This window comes from Echinops telfairi, unplaced genomic scaffold (assembly GCF_000313985.2).
Source record: "Echinops telfairi isolate 266 unplaced genomic scaffold, ASM31398v2 ScPeMD7_2291;HRSCAF=2852, whole genome shotgun sequence".
NCBI lineage: Eukaryota > Metazoa > Chordata > Mammalia > Afrosoricida > Tenrecidae > Echinops > Echinops telfairi.
In genome coordinates this window covers 31,540,963-31,565,337 of record NW_022106189.1, presented here as the reverse complement: position 1 = coordinate 31,565,337, position 24,375 = coordinate 31,540,963, and the positions used below count along the sequence as shown (strand labels likewise).

The window sequence follows — 24,375 nt, the reverse complement described above, 5'->3', positions numbered from 1 at the left end:
ACCAAGGGCTCAAGTAGAAAATGTTTTGGAAATGATGACAACATATGTACAAATATGCTTGATACAATTGATGTATGGAATGTTCTAAGAGCTGTAAAAGCCCCCAATAAAGTGATAGAAATATGTATAAAAAATAAAATAAAACAAAAGAAAGAAACAGCAGCATTTTGAATGTGATAGGGTATCTGAACAAGGCAGCTGCCACTGGTTAAATACCACGTGGCCCCAGATGGACAGGAAACAAGATTCTGAATTACTAATATCCTCTGTATATCATCCAGGGAATGGAAGTAAATACATGCCTGTGAGACATCAGAGCCATAAATTCACACATCCAACCAACATTTATGAAGCCTCTTCTGTGCACCAAGGGCTGGTAAATAAGGTACGGAGGTTTGAAAAACGGGCAACTGCCACTTCTTTCAGCTAATTATTCCCAAGAAGAGCTAACGCTGCATCATACAATTACCCACAAAAGATAGCTATTAGACAATCTCCCTAAGGAATAAATTTGACTCAGAGTACATATACCATTTTTAGAGCCAGAAAAAGAGTTGGATTATTCCAGTTCAGAGGGTCAACACACATTTCACTTTAATTGATTTCACGAGTAAAGACATAGACAGATAATTGGACTTGTTGAGAGGAGGAGCTTGTTATTTTTAGGGGCTGCCGAATTGACTTTTGACTCATAGCCACGCCATGCGCTAGCACCCAGAAAAACACCTCTGGAGGATTACTTAAAAAGCCTCCCATTGCATTCAGAAACTATAAATAGCAAAGTGAATTTTGAAAAAAGAACCGGGCTTCTTTTCTGCCAGCGCCCCTCAGTGGCCGAGTCCGGAATGACCTTTTGTGTAGAATTAAATCTGCAGGAAGGCAGTAAAGATGAGTACTTACCTAATGGCCTCTTGGATGGTAATCATAATGCCACCGTGATTGGCAGCTCTAAACCGACACAGAGAATGGAGAGAGGGCACACGTTTGTCCAACCCTGCAAATCCTTTCAGGCTGGCAACTGCCTTCTTCTTTTCCAGGTTCTTCAGAGTCCACAATAGAATCTCTTGGCAAAGTGACCTGGCAGAAAAGCTGTTATGAATGAGCCTGTCATTTTACTCGACACATCTTACTAAGGAACATAAAAAAGGAAAGAAAGACTGTGAGCTCCACTGTGTTCTAGATGCTGGCCCTCCGCGAATTAGGCAAACATCCTGCCATTCCACCAGGGACTGACTACCACCCCTTGGCTCCACAGGTAACTCTGATCTGTCACAAGAGCACCTCATTTTTGAAACTTTATTGTATGTTTTAGTCATTTCAATATTGAAAAGCACACTCTGGAAAGTGCCTTTGACTCGTGCAGTGATCCACTGCGTCCGCTGATAAAAACCATCTATCACCAGTGTGACCCAGTGCTGGTGACCAGAAAACAGTCTATTGAACACACTACGCAGGCTCCTCAGCCTCTTTCATCCGTGCCAGTCAACCAAGAGAGGGCCAAAATCAGTCTTGGCTTCTTCCTGCTTAGGCCCGATTGTGCTATGAGAACTCTGGACTCAAAACTAAAACTAAAGTTACACAACACACAGACCATTCTCTGAAGCCAAATGCGGATATTTAGAGCGTCCATCTCCCTCTCACTGGATTCTCTCCTGACTGCCCTTCTGGCCGTGTTGACCAAACATAAGAGAAACAAAGACAGGATGTAAGCTCTGAGCGATATGCAAGACCAAGTATTTTCCTACATCGCTTAACAAGAATGAGGATGACAGCTATGATTTATTGGGCTTACTCTCTATCAAAGAATGTGCTAATAAGCATTTACCATTACATAATTAAGGAGCCCTGAGCCCTGTTGGCATAGTGGATTATGAGTTAGGCTGCTAACTACAAGGTTGGTGGTTTAAACCCACCAGCCACTTCTTAAGAGAAAGAGGCTTTCTGCTTCCACAAAGATTTATAGCCACTAGGGCTATAAGTACTCTGTCCTTTAGGGTTGCTATGAGTTGGCATTGACTCGATGGCAGTGGTTTTTAAAAAATTATTATTATTACATAAGTAAAACACATCCAGTCTTCAGAATAACCCTGTGAAGAAAGTGCTATTACTGTAGCTCAGATTCTATCTGAGGGTTTCCAAATGCCAAAGAAAAAGAAAAACTCAATATTCTGGAGGACTTTAAGAATATGATTTTTAGCAGAAGGGAGAAATAACAAAAATGGCTGTAAATACAGAGCTCATACAAAATGGGTCCCACTTAAATTCCAACACATGAGATTATTTTCTGGATGACTAAGAATCCCTTCTTTCTAACCGCTCTGTATCACCAGCACCAAATCCCGGTCTCAATTACAGACCACGCCTCACCCAGACCCGGGTTCCGGAGCTGGTTTTCTAACTCCCCACAGGTATTAGGATCCATTGCCTACTTCCTTCTTCTAGACATGTGACGCCCGCCGGTATTCCTCACTGATTAAACAGTGCATGCTTATACATGTAAGCAGAGATTCTATTTCTCATGTCTGCCTGAAGCTGAGGCAAGTGGTCCTAAAAGTGATATCCAATCCCCCGTGCTCTAGAAAATGCTGTTTGTTTTCTAGTTGAGGAAAAAAAAGGGATCCCCAAATGTAACAATGACAGAATGACCTAAGTTTTATAGTCAAAATAAGCATTAGAACAATGTGCAGATGGGACTTCACCACTTATAGATCAGTACAGTTCTCTTGGTCCTTTACCTTATGTGAGACACGCTCTGCTTGGTGAAACAGTAGAGAGAAAAGAGCACTCCCAGGACGGGAAGGAGGGAATCCAGCAAGACGGTCAGAGGTTCATTCCCGACCACGTACACCTGGGGAAAAGGAAATGGTGAGACATGCTGGGGCCACAAGGCTGAGAGTCTTTATCTCGAGCAGCACTCCAGTCCTGAGGTGAACAAGTTGAGCTCTAAGGCTTTGCTCAGAGACAGTGATGAAACCATCGAGACTGGCAGGCTGGAACAGAGGGAGCAGTAGTCTCCTTGTATGTACCGCCTCAAGGACTGCTGGGTTAAATGGGTAAATTCATTCATTTTCTGACTTCTTCCATTCCTATTTGTGACTGCCTCTATGTCTCCTCATCTGCTTATTGTTCCTCTGCACAATAACTACCCTACTGCTGAAGGGCCTCCTATTATAAACAAATAATTACTGCTGAGTTAAAAAAACAAACAAACCAGAAAAACATAAAAACTAAACTTAAATAAACAAAAACACAGCTTGTTCTAATTTGTTCATCTTAAGAATGTAGCTGTCACATGGGCATGTCCTATTGGCTTCGAGTCAATAGATGTCCACAGAAATTGCTCTCTGCATCTAGATCTCATGGGCTTCACAGGCTTATGTCAGAGGATGCTTAACGATAGTTGTCTTTTACAGAACACACACTCATTCAAAGTACTGTCCTAGGCACTCCAGTAAATAGAAAAATGGATGAGTCCCTGTTCCTCAGATCTAACAGGAGAGTTAAATCAATCAACCAATCAGAGAAATTATAGTCCAAGGCACAGCAGTTAAAATAGCTTAAGAAACACAAGATGCTGTTCAAAATGCCCAACACAAAAGAGAATTTCAAAGTATAATTCTGTTTTGAAACCTGAGCGTGTGGACAGTGACATAGATGATTAAAAGAAGTGGAATGGAACTAGAGGAAGGTTGTGAGTTTCATTATTGCTACACTGAACCCTGAGTGACTCATCTCCTCCCCACTACCCCTCTGCAAGGGATGTCCAGTTGTCTACAGATGGGCATTGGGCCCCCATATCATGATCCCAATTCTACCTTGCAAACCTGGTTAGACCAGAGGATGCACAGCGCTACAGATGGGAACTGGAAACACAGGGAATCCAGGACAGATGAACCCCTCAGGACCAGTGGTGAGAGTGGCGATACCAGGCGGGTGGAGGGAGGGTGGGTTGGAAAGGGGGAACCGATCACAAGGATCTACATATAACCTCCTCCCTGTGGGATGGGAACAGAAAAGTGGGTGAAGGGAGATGCCGGGCAGTGTAAGATAAGATAAAATAATAATTTATAAATTATCAAGGGTTCATGAGGGAGGGGGGAGTGTGAGGGAAGGGGAGGGGAAAAAGGAAAATGAGGAGCTGATTCCAGGAACCCAGAAAGCGAGTTTTGAGAATGATGAGGGCAACGAATGTTTAAGTGTGCTTTACACAATTGATGAATGTACGGATTGTGATAAGAGTTGTATGAGCCCCAATAAAATGATTTTTTAAAAAAAGAAGAAGAAGTGGAATGGAAGATGGTTATGCTCTTCATATGTGTTCCAGGAACTCTGCTAGGTTTTTACCATCCAGGTACGAAGTTCAATCTTTTTCCAAGTTAGTTCATTAAAACCATTAATGATCCAGAAAAGGAGGTCTTGGCAGCCCTACTTAAAGATCACCCACTGATTCCGACTGATAGTGACTTTGTAGGGCAGGGCAGACCTGCCCCATAGGGTTCCCAAGGCTGTGATTGTTTACAGAAGCAGATTGCCACAGCTTTCCCCCACAGAGCACCGAGCAGCTGGCGGGGTGCCACCTGACCCAGAGCACTGCTTTTCATAGGCATGTGAAAGCTGGACAATGGATACGAAGACCAGAGAGAACTGGTCGCTTGAAGTACGGTGTTGCTCAAGAATACTGAATATACCAGACTGCCCAAAGACAAACAACCCTGTCTTGGAAGAAGGACAGTCAGGATGCTCCTTAGATGACAACAATGTGCCTCTGGATGTGCTCTCCGGAGGGACTCGTCCCCGGAGAAAGATATCTCGGTTGGTAAAGTAGAAGGTCAACAAAAAAAGAGGAAGACACTCAATGCGATAGATTGATTGACACAGTGGCTGCCACACTGGCTCACACATGGCAATGATTGTGAAGAAGGCATGGGACTAGGGAGGGTTTTATTCTGTGGTACACAGGGGTCATTATGAGTCAGGACTAATTCAACGGCACACAGCCCCACTTTAAAGAAGAAAAAGAGAGAAGCGTCAAGAGGCCATTCTGTATTGAAAAATTAAGGTAAGGATCACTTCTGTTTAAAGATCTTCTGTTAAAACTGACGATCATGGAAACACTAGTAAAAGCTGGGAAAATCTCTTTTGTTTTCCCAGGTCTTGTCCCTTTAAATCCACCCTCGTTTTGCATAGTCTCTTAGCATCCCCAGCTCCTCTGCCAAGCCTGATAACTAAGGAGCCAGTTTCCTGTGCATGATCTAATCTCCATAAGCCCAGTTAAATGCAGGGCATTGTATGGCGGTGTTCAGAAGTAATATGCAGCCCTAATTATGGTATCCTCAATTATAGGAGGAAAAGAGCGAGATCCACCAGATAATGTCAGGGCCTATTGTTTGGCTTTGGGTCCTCCGTTCCCAGACATGATCCCTGGGCAGTCGTCCTTCTTCACCATCCTCTTTCGAAGGTAAAACAAAAAGTAGAGTTGGAGTGAAATTCCCATGCTGAACTGACTTGAGCACTTCAAAACTTAACACACACTAAGTGGAGCACATTTCTTAGTAGTATGTATGTGCTGTAAAGACGAGTCCTCCAATTTTTATTCCGTTCTCTTTTTTAAAATTATTCTGTTTTTTAATATTTTTCTGTACTTCCTTATAAGGAGCATTACTTTGTATTTAGAAAAAGTATGCTTATTATTTATGCATGATATTATTTACTTAGATATAAATATACTGATTGGATGAAAGCAGCCATGTTATCTAATAGCACTGGGTATTGGGTAAGGAGCTTTAACGAATGGAGTTAAGACAGTAAGGTTTCCACAGTCCACTGTGAGGCACCAGTCCTCCTTTCCATGCTTGAAAATAGGCAAAATTGAACTGTTAAATGAAGAAATAGTAGGGATGGTATCATTTTCCAGAGGCAAATAATAACTTCCACTTACTGAATGTCTAAGGAGCCCTGGGTTACAAATTTGTAATGAGTTACAAATCAGGCTGCTAACTGCAAGGTCAGCAGTTCAAACCCACCAGTCCCTCCACGAGAGAAAGATGAGGCTCTCTATTCCTGTAAAGATGTACAGCCTCGGAACCCCCAAAGGAGCAGTTCTACTCTGTCTGATAGTGTTGCCGTGCGTCAGAATCAACTCAATGGCAGTGAGTTGGATGAGGTTGTCTACTTAAGAATAAGCCAAATATCCAGCTAAACATTTAGCGTGTAACCACTCCTTACATCAGCTCTGCAAGATAAGTGGCTTTATTCCCATTCTACCAATGTGGAAAACTGAGGCTCAGAAAAGCAAAGACACAATGCACTATAGGAAAGCCAGAATGAACTGAGATCTGCCAGAAAAGTCATGCACAATCCACAGATACAGAACTCGTCAGGGCCTAGAAGGAGAGAAGAGTGAGGATCGCTTAATAGGCAAAGCCTTCCATTTGGAGTACAGAAAATGTTTTGGAGATTTGCAACACTGGAAATGCTATGTTACATATATTTTACCACACACACAAGAAAACCTTATACCCCTTCGCATCCCAATATTCACCTTCCCTGGTACATAGTTTTTAATCGCTTCAGTCCCTAACCCACACCAATGTTAGCCCAACTGTCCAGACTCTCAGAATCAGTAAATTCCGGGTTTCGGGATGTTAGGAACCCCAGCCCTGCAACCTCTGCAAAACAGGGTTGACGTTTCTAGATGGCACCATGGACAGCAGCTTTGGTAACACTGCTTCTTCCTCCTCCTGAGAATCTTCTAGAGTCTTGATGGCATAGTGGTGACTTGCTTGGCTGGCAAGTAGAAGGTCGGCCATCCACATTCACCAGCTGTTCTGGTGGACGACAGCTATGGCCGCTCTGCTTCCTTAGAGAAACTGCACGGTCTATTGCATGGCTTTGAGTCGCTCTGAGTTGGAATTGACTCCACAAATACAGGTTTTGATTTTGTTCTTGACCACCTCTCCTGGGAGATCTCCAAGGTCAGGCCTTGCCCTTTCCAAGGCAGATTTCTCTCCTTTCAATCTCTTACCCCTCACTAAACTCCTGCGTAGTTAATGGCTTGCTCTGCACCTGGCTGCTAGCAGGACCCTCTATTTACACTCTACAGAAGGGATGTGGCCATTTCCCCTTGCACATGGTCTCCCCAGATCAAGAACTCGTATCTGCAGTTTAGTGACCCCTACGAGAACATGAGAGACCAGACTCATAGAGTCAATGCTGCACTGGGATATCTAGGTGTCAGCAATGACAATGATTCAATGCCCTAGAAAGAAAATTAAAATTCCTTCCATTGAAGTCATACTTATATACAGAGAAAACTGTTTAGGCAAGTACCTTCTAGACTTTTCCACACTATGCTGGTGACAACACCAATGAAGACATAAAAGACAAGCAGTTCCTGTCCCACTACCAGGAGAGTCTTAGTGCCGAGGCCTCTATGCCTTGACATCTGGGTGTTGTGGAATTTCCTTAAGCTGTGCTTACGTGAAGTCCCTTTCTAGTTGGGAATGTTTCCTGGTCCCCTTGTGAGAAGACTGGGGAGAAACAACAGACAAAGTGGGTTGGGAATCCAAACTCTGAAACGTAATTATATGTTAAAAGGATATGTTAACGTAATTATATACTAACATAATTATATGGAACATAAGTATTAAAAATAAACTCCATATGTTACTTCTACCTGGGGTAAAAAAAATTCGACTGACTGCATACAGCAGGCAAAGTCATGAAAACTTCTTGGAAATAACCAAACACCTAGAGGGAATGAGTCACTGAGCCTGGTGGCTCAGAACCATGGTCTTAAGGAACACCAAACTGGTATGACATAGTCTACAAAGACATTTTTCTACAACCGTTTGGTGAGTAGTGAGTGGAATCTTCAGAGCTAACGAACAGCTATCTAAGGCACTGCCATTGCTCATCCGTGTCCTGAGGAACAAAATATGACGAAGGTCAAGGACACATGGAAGTCTTGAGGCCAGTGGAGTAATGGGCCGTGTGAACACCGATCTCCTGACTCTGAGAGCAGAGAACTGGATGGTGCCTGGTTACTACTGCTCTGAAGAAGCATTAGAAGTTCCTGGATAGGGTAGAAGAAAAATGTAGAACCAAACTCAGAATCGTAAAAAAGACCAGACTTACTGGTCATATACAAACTAGTGAAACCCCTTCATTCCACTGGTTCCACTTGAGACTGTGGGCCTTGGTCACCCTTCAGGTCTAGAAATGAACTCACACTCATGGCTAAGAGTTCAGCCAAACAGCAAACAGATCTGTAAGGTGAACAATGACACTAGCTAGGAAGGTACACATACCTTAGAATAATGAACTATCTGAGAGCAAAGGGCAAAGTTCAGAATGGGTAAGGAAGAAGGAGGAATAGAAACAGGAAACAAACAGGAAGTGAGTGAAGTGATATTATGAGAATTGCAATCAATGAGATGAAACAAAATGGGTATGAATTATTGAATGGAAAACTGATCTGCTCTGTAAACCTTCAGCCAATTTATAATAAAAGTCATGAAAATAAAATTCCTGTCTAAGAGGCATAGCATTAGATGTGGCCTCTTTATTATTTTTTTTCCTATTTTTAATATATTGTCCTTGGATAGAGGGCGTATCAGATATTAAACTGATAAGAATAGATACTACACTTGATCTTAGCCAAAAGGCTGAGAAGCGATAGATGTGGCCTCTTTAAATAGTATGACTGATGAGTATTGCTCACATGGGGTTGTTAATCAGGACTTCTATTGACCAGCTATATAACTTGACACAAATCAATTGACCTCTCTGAGTCTTGGTTTCCTGAACTCTAAGACAAGGAGGTGAGATTCATCAAACTTTAAGAGCTCTTTTGTTTCTAATCTGTAATTCTCTGACTGGACCCAAAGTGTGCTCATCTTCTTTCACATTTCTATAGTATTCCGGTTATCAAGAGGAAAGAGTAGTTGAAAACACAGAATCACCTTCCAATAAACTTTTGTTTGAAACAACTGAGTCCTCAACTTGGTCAAAACATAACAAACTTATAACCATTTCTCACAGGCTTTCTATTCCTTCTAACAGAAGGAAATATTTTAAAGGCAAACTCCTGTGTAGTTGATCATCTTCTGGTTCTGTGAGGTATCTGTACAACGAAGAATCACCACTACAAGTCCAACAGATGGCAAGGGTGAAACAGGGAAGGCAGAAACAGATCTCTGGAGACCTTTTCAATTTCTTGTATGAGAAACCCTGCTGAGTGTAACTGAGCATTTGCTTTAAAAAGAGGCTGAACTTCACATCAAACTGTGTGCTTCCAGTACAAACATGTAGGACAGGAACAAAATTACTAAGAGCTGAATGGAGGGTAAGCATGATAGTGGGACAGAAGGAAGGTGAAAGGAAATAGAGGAAAGAAGTGGGGCATAAAAGCTATTTACAGAGGTATAGTCATAGCCAGGTACATATGTAAATATATTAATAATGAAAGAGATAGAGGCCAATGTACATATATTTATACTGTTAAGTATTAAGATAAGATAGCAGATGGACTTCAGGCCTCTACTCAAGGCTTCCATATACCAAAGAATACTTTGTTCTAATAAAATGGTTCTCTTTGATACTCACCTTCCTGACACCTTCCTGATAGTTAAAGACAAAATGGGTACATAAGCAAATTTGGTGAAGAAAGCGGATGGTGCCTGGCTATCAAAAGATATAGCATCTGGAGTCTTAAAGGCTTGAAGGTAAACAAGCGGCCATTTAGCAGGGAAGCAAGTAAGTCCACATGGAAGAAGCACACTAGCCTGTGTGATCATGTGGTGTTGACAGGAACAAGTATCAATTACCAAAAGATCCAAAACAAACATATCGATGTGAAAGAGGGGAGTTGGTGTGGAGACCCAAAACCCATCTATAGACAACTGGGCATTTCCCACAGAAGGGTTACAAGGAAGGGACAATTCAACTAGGGTGCAGTATAGCACCAACGAAACACACATCATTCGTCTAGTTATTGAATGCTTCACCCTCCTCCCCCACTACCATAACCCAGTTCTACCTTACAAATCTGGAGTACACACATTGGTACAGATAAAAGCTCTCTTGACACATGGAATTCAGGATAGATAAAATCTTTAGGACCAATAATCAGAGTAGCGATACCAGGAGGGGAAGGGGAAGGTGGAGGGAGAAACGGGGAACCAATCACAATGATCTACATATAATCACTTCCCAGGGGGATGGAAAATAGAAAACTGAGTGAAGGAACATGGTGGTCAGTGTAAGACATGAAAAAATAATAATAATTTATAAATTATCAATGGTTCATGGTGGGTGCAATGAGGAGCTTATACTAAGGGCTCAAGTAGAAAGAACATGTTTTGAAAATGATGATGGCAACAAATGTACAAATGTGCTTGACACAATGGATGGATGTATGGATTGTGATAAGAGCTGTTCGAGCCCACAATAAAATTATTAAAAAAGACGATGTACATTGATACAGATAGGAACTGGAAACACAAGGAATCCAGGGTGGATGATCCTTTCAGGACCAGTGGTGTGAGTGGCAATACCGGGAGGGTGGAGGGAGGGTGGGTTAGAAAGAGGGAACCGATTACAAGGATCTACATGTGACCTCCTCCCTGGGGGACGGACAACAGAAAAGTGGGAGAAGGGAGACGTCAGACAGGGCAAGATATGACAAAATAATAATTTATAAATTATCAAGGGTTCATGAGGGAGAGAGAGGGGAGATGGGGGGAATGAGGAGCTGATGCCAGGGGCTTAAGTGGAGAGCAAATGTTTTGAGAATGATGAGGGCAATGAATGTACACATGTGTTTGACACAATTGATGTATCTATGGATTGCGATAAGAGTTGTATGAGCCCCTAATTAAAAAAGAAAAGAAAAAAAATGATCAAAAAAAAAACAGCCCTCAGGAACAGTAGTGGGAGTAGTGATATCATGTGTCCGGGATGGTGGGAGAGAGAAAGGAGAAGAAAGGGGGAACCCAACACAAGGTTGGATATATAATCCACCCCCTCCATATAGGGGACTGAATAACAGAAATGTGGGTGAAGGGAAACAATAAACAGTATAAGACAAGAAATAACAACAATATATAATTGATCAAGGATTCAAGAGGGTGTGGGGAGAGGAGCTGATACCAAGGGCTCAAGCAGAAAGAAAATGTTTTGGAAATGTTGATGGCAACATATTACTACAAGTATGCTTAATACAATTGAATGATGGAGTGTGGTAAGATTTAAATAAAATGATTAATTAAAAAAAAAAAAAAGAAGTCAGCACAGATCTACGAAAACCATGCTTTCTCAGAACAAATGAGGTGAGAATGAGGAATGGTACCAATGGTCCTGATGGTAACCTGGAGATTTCCTCATTTCTTTCTGGGGATTTTCGCATTCTGTTCTAACTGTACCTCAGTTTTGCTTCGCAAGTCATGAGAAGGGGCATCTGAGGTTCAACCTTAGAACCCCTCATCTAAGCTTAGAGAGACCTCTGTGACAGCAGAAGTAACAGGCATGGTTCCGAGTCCTCTTCATCACAGGTCACATTCTGTTCTCGCTCTTCGCTTACTTGACTGGGAGCTCTTTGATGCAGGAGCTGGCTCTTCATTCCTCATTCTGTATTTTTACACCTGGCTAAGTATCTGGAGCTTAGCAAGGCACATGTTAAGTTTATGTGACCGACTGATTAAACCAAAGAATGAATGAGCGAACTAGACTATTATTTACTTTCTCAAAAGCTCTCTTTTTGTGGGGATATTACAATGGTCTATATATTTTCTTTCTTTTTTTTTTTCAAGAGCAGTGGCTAGAAGCTATTCAATCAGTGTTCACTAACTAACAAACTCATTGAACTTTACCATGGAAGGAAAACTGATTAAATAAGAGACAGCTTGTTGTTTTTTTTTTAAATAATGTTATTGTTGAGGGTCACCACGACATGAGGAACTGTGTTAAAGGGTTGCGACATTAGGAAGGTAGAGGACCACTGCTATAGAGGGTTTCCAAGTCTGTAATCTTTACAGGAGTATTTGGCTTCATTGTTTTCCCAAGGAGCAGCTGGTGGGTTTGAACCACCAACCTTCTGGTTAGCATCCCAATGCTTATCCCACAGTACCACAGGGCTCTTTTGACAGCTTGATTTTATATTGGCTTTTCTGGGCATATGTCTTCAATGTCTGAAGGACTGAATTCTCTGGGAGAATTTACTAGGTCTTATTTATGAAAGGAAAAAAGTAGGAAGAACCAAAATTATAAAAAATATTAAGAATAAATATGCTTCTCTCTCAACTGGGAAGAAGGAGGAAGAAGATGGCTTAAAAGTCAGAAAAGAGACTTGAGACTCCATGTCTCATTTCACAGACTTCTGCTACATTGCTAAATAAACACATCCCTAGAGACTCCTGCAGCAGCATAGGAAAAACACCAGGAAGTCAGGAGTCAGGAAAACCTGGGTATGAGTTTTGTTTCTGTCACCTCTATGATTGCCTTTCAAGGTCACAGATGATGCTCGTGAGCATGGACCTGACATTTAAGCCTCATTTGGTCTCAGTTTCTGCACTTATACCATAGGTATTAAGCTGTGAGCCTAAGGACCAAGGACCAGAATTCAAGGCAAAATATTTTGTAAAACACAAAAGACTTGTGTAAATATTAAATTTCTTCTTTTTTAATTTATTCTTAAGTTTTTTATTTTACTTTATTTTGGGTGATCTTGTAAATGGAATTGTTTTTATAATGTATGGCTTTGTCTTTTATAGGGATATATGCTTGAGGAAATACAAAGATAATAGATCTATTCTGAATCAAGCTGACTAAATCTAAACACTGAAATCTGGTACAGGCTGGAACTTGATTTTACTTCTGCTGAAGATTAAACCAGTCAAACACTGCCTTCAAAAACATCACAGTGATCCTTTTAATAGTAGTCTTTCCAGAACTTCTAATATACTCTGAGTTTAACTAAGACTGGTGAGAAACAGTAGATTGAGGCCAGCGAGTTACCTAATATGCTAAGGATTTTGCACTCTACTTGTTTTAGAACCTACTGCATCCTCTTCTTAAAAAAAAGTTTCCCACAGGGAATCCAGGGCGGATGATCCCTTCAGGACCAGTGGTGTGACTGGCGATACTGGGAGGGTGGAGGGAGAGTGGGTTGGAAAGAGGGAACCAATTACAAGGATCTATATGTGACCTTCTCCCTGGGGGACAGACAAGAGAAAGTGGGTGAAGGGAGACGTCGGACAGGGAAAGATATGACAAAATAATAATTTATAAATTATCAAGGGCTCATAAGGGAGGGGGGAGCGGGGAGGGAGGGGAAAAAATGAGGACCTGATGCCGGGGGCTCAAGTGGAGAGCAAATGTTTTGAGAATGACGAGGGCAATGAATATACAAATGTGCTTTACAAAATTGATGTATGTATGGATTGTGATAAGAGTCGTATGAGTCCCTAATAAAACGATTAAAAAAAAAAAAGAGTTTCCATGAACCAAAGGTATGGATAATTTTACAGATACTTGTATTTGTTCCAGTATGGTTGGACCTACCCAAAGTTAGCTTAATTAATCCTCATAACTCAATTGTTAAATAAGTCACCTAAAGCTACATGGCTAGTGAACGGTGGACCAGGAGTCCAACCCGGGTGGAACTGTCTACTGCATTTCACAGGATCTGGACTGTGGCTGATACAGTCGAATGCTCGCTTCTCTCATAGCTTGGACAGACATTTCTTTGAACCTCTGCATGTGACTCCAGTTCACAAAGAAACAAACATTCACAAAGAATGATCACCTCTAGGGAGGGGCACACACAGGAGGGTGGCCACCTTTTCACTGTTAGGCCTTTGGTAGTTCTTATACTTGGTACTGCATACAAGTATCATCTTCTCTCCACACACACACACACACACACCTGTGGTGACTGACAGACAGACAAGGAGAAGGAAATGGCTCTTGAGGAGACAGAGATAGAGACCAGAAGAAAATGGTTCTTGGACCAGATCTGGCCAATTCCTGGCTGTCTCCTTTGAGGTCAGTCACTCACTTCTGTCGGCTGGTGCTCCCTTTAGTGTACAATGGCACAGTCTGGGCACGGCTTCACTGTGTGGTCCACAGGGTGGCCACAGGTTGGAGCCGACTCAGGGGCACCTGACACAACAACAGCACTGTAAACTGGGGGGCAGGATTACTTCTAAAATTTCTTCCAGTTCTAAGCTTCTATTAGTCTAAAGTACTCTGCAAACATAATTAAAAATTCAGAAAGAGGACTCAAATAGCCAGTTTCACAGAGGAACTTTAATTAGAAATTCATTATGATTAGATGAGGAAAAAGAGACCTGGATTAATCAAGCCAAGGCCTTGAATCTGGAAACAGAGAGATAAAATGGAAATTAGAATGTAGAAAATAAGCTAATTATGTATCTATATAGCCTTTACTACTTTAAATTTTTTTCTTCCTTTAGGGAGCCTCAGAGTGGTATTGTGAGGAATACTAAAAAGAGAACATTTTCTCCATATTAGAACCTGGCAAGTTCTCTTAAAAGGGTGTGAAAACATCCCAATAAGAACTGCAGTTCTAGCCCCTACCCTATGCAGAACCAATCTGTATGCAAACTGGGCCTCTCTTCACCTCTCTCAGCAAAGAAAAACCCTGTTCGCCTCCCTCTGACTAGATAGGAAAAAAGAATCTAAGCATCTGAAAGTTGGGCCCCAGATGTCCAGAGTGAAGAGGAATGAACGGAAAGCCATTAGACTCAAAGTTCCTTGAGCTCACATCCTCATTGTGGCTTAGATCATTGACTAGATGGTAAGGGACATACATGGAAGTGAGGAAAATGAAACGCTCTATGTACACCGCCACCAGTTGTCTGTCAGTTTATCTCACACACCAGCAGGGTGAACAGGTATCTCAGTGGAACTTCCAGGCCAACAAGTGACTCTCTGCTTTCTTTTTGCCCCCAAAGCTGTTTACTGGTTTCCAAAGGTGAACAGGTGTTCACCCAAGGTGAATAGGTGTCTCAATGGAACTTCCAGGCTAAGAACAGATTAGGAAGAAGCAGAAGGCAGTCCACTTCTGAGCAATTGATAACTGAAAACATTATGAGTAGCAGCAGAGTATCATCAGCTGCAGTGGCTCTCTGATTGGAAGGCACTCAAAATATGACTGAGAAAGAGCTGCCACCTCAAAGTAGAGTTGACCTTAATGACGTAGATGGAGCAAAGCTTTGGGGGGGCCTTCACCTGGTGATGGGGCATGATTCAAAAGGAGGAAAAAAAGAGCTGCAAACATTCATTTAATAATCAGAATGTGGAGTGGGTTAAGTAGGGGGATCAGCAAAAAGGAAAACCCTCAACCGGTGGGATTTCCACAGTTGCTGCTACAAAGGGCTGAAGCACAATTGTGAGGATGGCCCAGACCCAGGCTGTGTCTTATCCTAGTGTGTTCAGGGATGCTATGGGTCAGAGCTAACTCCATGGCACCTAGCAAAAACATGGAGGCAGAAGCAGTATAAGAGGTAATGTCAAGTTTTTGGTCCAATTCAACTAACACTTCTTTAGTCTAACGAACTTCTCATTTGTTACTTCTAAGATTGCTTTGATCTTACACAGCAGATCAAGAATGTAGTTTGTGAAATGATGAACTGGCTCTGAGGACGTAAGAGACTCTACAGTTAGTAAGTGGCTGTGGAAATGTCACAGGAGGCACCTGATGTTAGACTGGAAAGGTCACATGAGGCATCAAGATGAAACAGAGCCAAATCTCTAAAGCAAGACATCGGGCTAAGACGTTAGCAGGTTTGGGGACTATACAAACTCCTCATCCAGATAGAGGGTAGAGAAGATCAAGAGAGCAGAAGAGGATTTCTTTGAAGACTGCGGCTGGTGAGCTCAGAGTACCACTCTTCAATGCACCCAGTCAAATGGGGTACCTCACCTTAAGCCCAGCGAGTGAGGCCTCCAAGACACAACTTACAGACTTGACCCATGGCCCCTAGAGTGTGAGGGATGTAGTGGCTAACATTCGATTCCGTTGTGGAAAACCTACTTGCTGAGAGAAGAGCCGCTTTGGGGTTGGCCTGTATTCACAAAACTGTGCAAGAATAATTGACGGTGGGAATGTAAAATGGTGCAGCCACTAGGGTAAACAGTTTATTCTCCCAAAGGCAAAACATAGGGGTCATAAGGTTCTATTTCTATCAAATACCCAGACTAGGCAAACATACAGAAATAGAAAGCCTATCAGTAGTTGCTTAGGGCTGAGTGTGGGATGGAGAAGAATAGAGAATGACAGCTAATGAGTCTAGGATTTCTTTCAAGAAAGAAAAACACCACCACCCCCCACTATCATGATCCCAGTTCTACCTTACAAATCCGGCTAGACCAGAGGATGTACACTGGTACAAATCAGAGCTGGAAATACAGGGAATCCAGGACAAATAAACCCCTCAGGACCAAATAATGAGAGTAGGAATACCAGGAGGAGAAGGGGAATGCGTGGTAGAAAGGGGGAACTGATCACAAGGATCTACATATAAGCCCCTCCCTGGAGGACAGACAACAGAAAAGTGTGTGAAGGGAGACATCGGAGAGTTAAAGACATGAAAAAATAATAATAACTTATAAATTATCAAGGGTTCATGAGGGAGGGAGGGGGTGGGAGAGTAAAAAAATGAAGAGCTGATAGCAAGGGCTCAAGCAGAAAGAAAATGTTTTGAGAATGATGATGGCAACAAATGTACAAATGTGCTTGACACAATGGGTGTATGTATGGATTTTGCTAAGAGTAGTATAAGCCCCCAGTAAAATGAATTTTAAAAAAAGAAAGAAAAAAAATTACATCTAGCAGGGAAGCAATAAAGCCAACATGGAAGAAGCACACCAGCCTGTGTGATCATGAGGTGTCGATGGGAAAAGATCTCAGCAGTTCAAAAATAAGCAGCCAATCTACATGAAGGAGTGGGATGTAGTGGAGACCCCAAACCCACCTGCAAGGTCATTGGACAGTCCCTCTCAGAAAGGCCACACAGAAGGATGATAAATCCCGGGTGTGCTATAGCACTGATGAAACACGTAACTATCCTCTAGTTCTTTAATATTTCCTCCCCTTACTATTATGATTTTTATTTGTTTTACCCCATTAATCAAGTTGGACTTGCATATGTTCACTTGCATAATGAAGATCATCTGATACATGAAAGCCAAGATAGATAACCCTTCAGAAACAGTAACATGAGTAATAGTTCCCTGAGGGAACAGGAAGTGAGGTAGGAGGAAGCGGGGAGGGGGAGCTGATAGCCCTGATGACTGTTTAACCCCACTCAAGGAGAGCGAACAATAGAATTGTACGTAAATGGATATACTGGATGGTGTAAGATGCGGCATAAATTAAGAAATAAGGGTGGGGGGGATAAAGGGGAGCTGATATCAAGGAGTTCAAGAAGAAATATTTTGAAACTGACTATGGTAGCAATTGTACAATACTGTTTGAAGTGATTGAACTATGGAATGTTATGATATCTGGAAGAGCTACCAATAAAATTATTAAAAAAGAAAAAATATTCTAAAATTAGATTATGGCAATGGTTGCAATGACCTTGTGAATAGACTTTAAAACTCTGAATTTTACCTTTGAAACAGGTGAACAATACTGTATGTAAATTATATCTCAATAAATGTTCAAAAGGGAGCAGGGGATGGGGAGACCCAGATTAGAAATGTTCCCAAACGCCTCTCTCAAATGGAATACCTGCTATGCCCTCTGATTACCCAGTGAGTTACTGGATCAATTCACCCATCCCAGATGTTTTCCTTATTTCCTGTCTTGGGGCTGTGCACTATAATTTAGTATTAGCCAAAGGTTAATAAAGACAACATATCCTTTGTTGCTAAATTTTACACAGTGTTTACCATTTGTCTCCAATATACACATTTCCTCTGTTTTCTAACTGCAGCTGAGTTGCCAAAACCTTGTAGAGAATAATTACCCTTCTACACCCCTTCCTGGTTTCACGACAGTCCCAATCCTTGGTGCATAATCAGTGTCTACAGCAAACTAATGCTTTGTTTGCCTCTCCAGGAAGTTTTAAATTCACCAAGCTGTTCACTGTGATAGGTTTTTAATTCCCCCTCCCTGTTTGGGGGACAAGAATAGGAGACTCTCTTTCTGTTGTTTGGAAGCAAATCCACTTGCCAACAAGTGGCTCCCTGCTTTGCTTTCTTTTTGCCCCCAGAGCTCTTTACTGGATTCCAAAGGAGATGATGAGAGATTTGTACCAAAGTTTAGTCACGACTAATCCTAACCCTGCAAGCCTTTTCATGTCTTCCTGACCCAACCATTGGACTTTTGCATTACTAGCGTCCCAATAGGATGAGACTGAGATGATCTTTCTGACAGTTAGTGGACCCGTGTTCTTGAATTCAGAAAACTTGCTTTCTATACTGTTCTATAACATTACTTGTCTTTCAATAATCTAAAAAGCTCTTGTCTATAAAATTTAGAGCAGACGCATGACCTAAGAGTCTCTAAATAAGGAATAAAAAATAAAATAAAAACAATCTCATATATTGCTACTAATAACTAAGTCACCACAAACTATGATTTATCCAGGAACAAGTTAATTCTCTATTTGCCAGGTCAGTCCTGTAAAGACTATATACCCTTCTTTTTCATAGTAAATTTATACAAAGTGGTAGTTAGTAACTCTGTATAAAGTTAGTAACAAAAGTGTTGTGAAGAATGAGTTTTTAATTGTTCAGCATGCAGTTTATATTTATGTATTTATCAGTATCATACAGTGAGCTAAACACAAAAGCATCTTTCTTTTTTTTTTTAAATCATTGTACTAGGGGCTCTTACAGCTCTTGTAACAATCCATACATCAAAACATTTGTGTTCTTATCTGAAACAACTTGAATTAAGATTTACGCTGTATCCTCATACATAGCTGATAGGAATGTAAAATGGCCTTTTGTGTCTGGCTTATTAACTTGGCAAGCCATTTTCAAGGTTTGTCCATGTTGCAATGTGTATCTATACGTCGTTCTTCTGCAATGGCTGAATGACAATCTACTGGATGGGTACACAGTATTGTGCATTTGAATTACTTCCACACTTTGGTCTTTAACAATAATGCTGCTATACACATTTTTGTATGTGTTTTTGTGTGGACAGATAATTTCATTGCTCGTGGACGGTTAACAGATACCTAGGAGTAGAATTGCTGAGCCAGAGGACAACTCTGTTGAACTTTTTGAGGATCTGCCAAACTGTTTTTCAAAGTGAAAATATAATCTTACAAGGATTATAATTTTGAAAAGCTGATTACAAACATAAATATTTTTAACAAGAACATCATTACAAAATTATTAAAATAAACTTACCCCCAACACTACCTGACAGAAACAATGGATTTCATTTTATCTAACAACAATGTCTACTCCTTATTTATTAATAGGATTACAATCCAAGAGAACATGCTGTGTGTGTGTGTGTGTGTGTGTGTACATTTGCAGTATACATTCAAGTAGTCAGTTGGGGGATTCATTTATTCAGATTGACATCTTAAAGACGGTGATTACTATCAAAAGTTATAATCATTTCAATATGAGTAAACACTTTGAGGGAGCCGGGAGTATGAAAAAGTCTCTGAAATTCCTTCAGAAGACATGGTCCCTCATGTCATGTGCCTGTTGGAGGATGTAGGCAGTTTTAACATTGAGTCTAATGTTGAAATTAAAAGAGTCTCAAATGCATTTTTTTTTCATTAAAAAAAACTCAGCTTAACAAAATAATAATTTATAAATTATCAAGGGTTCATGAGGGAGAGGGGCCGGGGAGGGAGGGGGAAAAATGACGCGTTGATACCAAGAGCTCAAGTAGAAAGCAAATGTTTTGAGAATGATGAGGGCAACAAATGTACAAATGTGCTTGACACAAAGGACGTATGTATGGATTGTGATAAGAGTTGTACGAGCCCCCAATAAAATGATTTCAAGAAAAAAAAAACTCAGCTTACAGTTTCTAGTTTACAAGGTGAAACAAATTTTCAGTTTAAAACTGAAGATTTGTCATTCCAATTCCAGAAATATCAACTAGGAGATGAAAGAATTTTAAAACATTACAAATATTCGGGAAAAGCATGAGTGACACAAAGGACCAACCTTAAATACATCCTCAAGACATCGGCTAAGCTCTTCTTCTGTCACCAAAATGGTTCCTGGTGCCGTGTCCCGCTCTGGCAACTCTAGAGAACAAAAAAGAAAATGATCCACCAAGAGACAGTGAGCACCCTAAAGGAATGTTTGATCATAAGGTGTTTGGCAAATATCAGCAAAGAGCAGAAAGTCCCTATGGTGACCACTGCCCAACAGGGCACGACTGAATCACACAGTTCACAGAATCTAGGACGCCACTGCTTTTCACCATAGCAATCACTAAACAAGAAGAAAGCTCCTGCCAATGAACCTATGACATATTATCACTTCAAATTTTTTCAGTCCTAAAAGTGTGCCACTGACATGAAAAACAATGTATGGAAGCACACACTTTAGGTTATTTTTCTATCAGCAATGACAAGGCTATATAAAATCAGTCATATTATTCTTGCCTTGTCCTTGGCAGGTGTTACAAACGTAATCTAATACATTAAGAATGCCTGGTAACTGAAGTTCAATAAATCTTTCTTGACTGAATGAGCAAAGTTCAAGAGAAAAATAATTGACACCATTGGAATGAACCTAGGCCTCTAGATCAGTCACTCAAACTGACACCTATTTGGATTACTGAAACCAAACACGAAACACATCGCCATCGAGTTTTGTGAAAGAGACTGTTACTATAAACGTGTTTGCTAACCCCAGCGCATAGCAACCCCTTAAAACGCAGCATACGGGGCTTTACTCCAAGTGTCTGCTCCGTAGGTCTGCAGTAAAGTCTAAGAACTTGTACTTCTAGTAAGTTTCCAGATGATCCTGATAGTGCTGGTCGGTCCTGGGACCACACTTTGAGAAACAATGCTCTAGAGCGGGGGTTGGCAAAATTTTGAGCCAATCCTGTCCCTCACAATTTAAAAATGATTTGAGAGCTGTAAATAAATATTTACAAACAAACAAAATCACTGTTATCTGAATATTATCTTTTAATTTTTTCTTCAGTGCCACGTATATGGACCAAAAGAGCTGCATATATGGTTCTTATGCCCCAGTTTGCCGACACACACTAGACCAGTTTCTCTCTTTTTTTAAAAATTTATAAATCATTTTATTGAGGACTCTTATAGCTCTTATAACAATCCAGGGCAATGAATGTACAAATGTGCTTTACACAATTGATGTATATATGGATTATGATAAGAGTTGTATGAGCCCCTAATAAAATGATTTAAAAAAAACCAAACAATCCAAACATCAATTGTATCAAGCACACTTGTACATATGTTGTCATCATCATTTTCAAAACATTTTCTTTCTATTTGAATCCTTGATGTCAGCTCCTCTTTTGCCCTTCCTTCCCCATCCTTCCACCCTTGGGAACCCTTGATAAGTTATATAGTATTATTGTCATATCCTATACCGTCCGCTGTCTCCCTTCACCCCCGTTTCTGTTATTCATCCCCCTCGGGGAGGGCTATATGTCGATCATTGCGTTCTGTTCTCCCTTTCTCCACCTTCTCCCCCAACCTCCCCCCTGCCCTCATGGTATCACTCACTACCCCTTACCACTGGTCACACAAGTAGACCAGTTTCTCAAAGTGGGCAATACTGCCCCCTGGGGGATCACTGGAACCATGCAGGGGAAGCTGAGCAAGCTTCCTGGATTATGGAAGGGATAAAAAATTTTAATTACCAGTGGGAGGGGGTGTTGTTAAGTAGGTTGTTTTTTGTTTTGTTTTTTTCCTGAAAAGAGGGTGGTAGGCCAAATAAGTTTGGGAAACTAGACTAAAATAAAATTACTCACAGTTAAAAAAAAGACTAACAATGAGCTATCATTTAATTTTAATACAGGAAATCAGATATGTAAGGACTACCAACAGAAATACTCATCATTCTGAACCATTTCTGAAGACATATTAGACATACTCATGATCATTTAGGCAGTAAGGAGATGCAAGTCAAGAGTACAATCAGTCACCATTTCACCCCAGCAAAAATTACACTGACTGAAAAAAACAGAAAACAACAATTTCTGACAAGGTCATGGGCAGAGGAGAACTCTTATGCACTGCTGATGGTATTGAAAAATGGTACAATCATTGTGGGAAAAGGTATGGCTAGAAATAGAAATATCCTGTGATCCAACAGTTCCACTCTTAGGTATGTATCATGAGAAATACGAACAATGACACACATAGGCAGACATATTAATATCCATGTTCACATCATCAATAGCAAAATGATGCAAACAACCTAAGTATTCATCAACAGATGAACAGACAAACAGATAAACCAAGTATGGTTCATACATACAATGGAGTTCTATGCAATGATAAAGAAAAATAATAAGCCCACAAAATATCTTTTTTTAAAATATTTTACAATATGAATGAAACCACAAGACATTTGCTGATGAACTGAATCAGTCATACAAAAACAAATACTGGCTTCAACAGAGAGCAGTATAGCACCGATGAAAAACACATCATTCCTCTAGTTCATGAATGCTTCCTCCCTCCCGGACTACCATGACCCAGTTCTACCTTACAAATCTGGCTAGACTGAGTACACACATTGATACAGATAAGAGCTCTTGACACATGGAGTTCAGAACAGATAAAACCCTCTGGAACAGTAGTGGGAGTAGCGATATCATGAGGGTAGGGGAATGGTGGGGAGTAGGGGAAGGGTGAGAAAGGGGGAAGTTGGATATACAGTCCCCCCCTCAAGGGGGACGACTAACAGAAATGTGGGTGAAGGGAGATGAGATCTTTAAGGTTTATTGTGCCAACCTGGCTGATAAACACACGTGGGATTAATTGAAGGGCAGAGAGATAAATGGCTCGGCAAGCCTCGCCTTTCTAGTTCTTGGGTCTCTTGCTCTCTGATGGTCGGACCAGTGTGTAGCTGCCTTAGCCAGTTCCCTGCTTCAGCTGGCAAGTCTTACTTCCTGTGAGACATCCCTGAGAAGCCACATGGACCTAACCCAATGCAGCCACGGGTGCTGGAGCAGCTGCGTGGAGATCCCTGCCAGCCCTGAGATGCTTACATGCTCACTGATTCAGCTTTCTCCTGTAGTCAACATCATTGCGTGTGTTTTGTGAGATAGAGGAGGACTTTGTAGATCAGTGTAGGGCATATGGACTAATGTTGGACTTATGGGCTTGGACAGCACTGGGTTGGGATGCTTTCTTAATGTACATTTACCCTTTATATAAAACTCTCTCTTATATACATATGAGTTTCTGTGGATTTGTTTCTCTTGTCTACCCACACTAACACAGGAGACAACGGGCAGTGTAAAAAATGAAACAATAATACATAATTGATCAAGGAATCCTGAGTTGTCCCTGTTATTTCCAAGTTGGTCCTGACCCTGAAAAATCCCTATTACTTCCCAATAAACTACATAATTGTGAGTATAGTCTGTGAGTTCTGAGTGGTTAATGAAATGAATTATCAAACCAGAGAAGTAGAGAAGTAGAGAATGTCATGGGAGAGATGGCTGGTATCAGAATTGGTAAAAAAAAAAAAGGTTGGAAAGAAGAGGTGTGTCTGACCTCCACTTTGAAAGATGACCTTGGGCCAGTGCTGCTGGAGTCTCTGGACTTCTCAAGAAGTAAAGGGAGATCAGACACCTCCGCTTTGCCATTTTTACACCCGATATGGGAGAGTCAGTGAGACCATCACTTAATAAGACAGCAGGCACACGTTAATCCTGATGAAGGGAAAGACAACACACAACATAACGAGGGTAAATGCTGGAACCCTGGTGGCATAATAGGTTATGTGTTGGACTGATAATCCTAGGTCAGCAGTTCAAACCCACTAGCTGCACTGGGGATAAAGATGAGGCTTTCTGCTCCTGTAAGCCTCGGAAACCCAAAGGGGCAGTACTATCCTGTATTATAGGACAGCTGTGAATCGGAGTCAACTTAATGGCAGTGAATTTTTGTAGTTGGAGGGTAATACAACTCTTCCTGTCCTGACTGGAGCAAAGGAAAGTGAAGAAAACAAAAGACTCAAAGATCAAGGGCTAGCGGGGCCCACAAACCACAGGCTCCTCCAGTCTGAAACCAGCAGAACCGGGTGCTACCCGGTTACTTACGATGACCCACTGCTCTGACCAGGGACACAACAGAAGGTCTGATAGAGCCTGGAGGAACTCCTAAAACTGTTGCCCAAAGAAAGACCTTTTTTTTTTTTTTTTTT

General features: G+C 41.2%; 1 protein-coding gene and 1 pseudogene across 1 annotated transcript in view; both read right to left on the bottom strand.

Annotated features, from left to right (window-relative positions):
• TANGO6 (transport and golgi organization 6 homolog) overlaps nucleotides 1-24,375 on the bottom strand; it is a gene marked incomplete at its 5' end in the record, with an annotated part of 202,259 nt that overhangs the window by 155,065 nt on the left and 22,819 nt on the right. The window contains 3 exons of the mRNA XM_045293918.1: nucleotides 901-1,077; nucleotides 2,736-2,848; nucleotides 20,173-20,255. Of these exons, the coding sequence (XP_045149853.1) occupies nucleotides 901-1,077; nucleotides 2,736-2,848; nucleotides 20,173-20,255 (373 nt within the window). The remainder of the gene's footprint in view (nucleotides 1-900; nucleotides 1,078-2,735; nucleotides 2,849-20,172; nucleotides 20,256-24,375) is intronic.
• On the bottom strand, nucleotides 8,566-8,678 carry LOC115870778 (annotated as a pseudogene).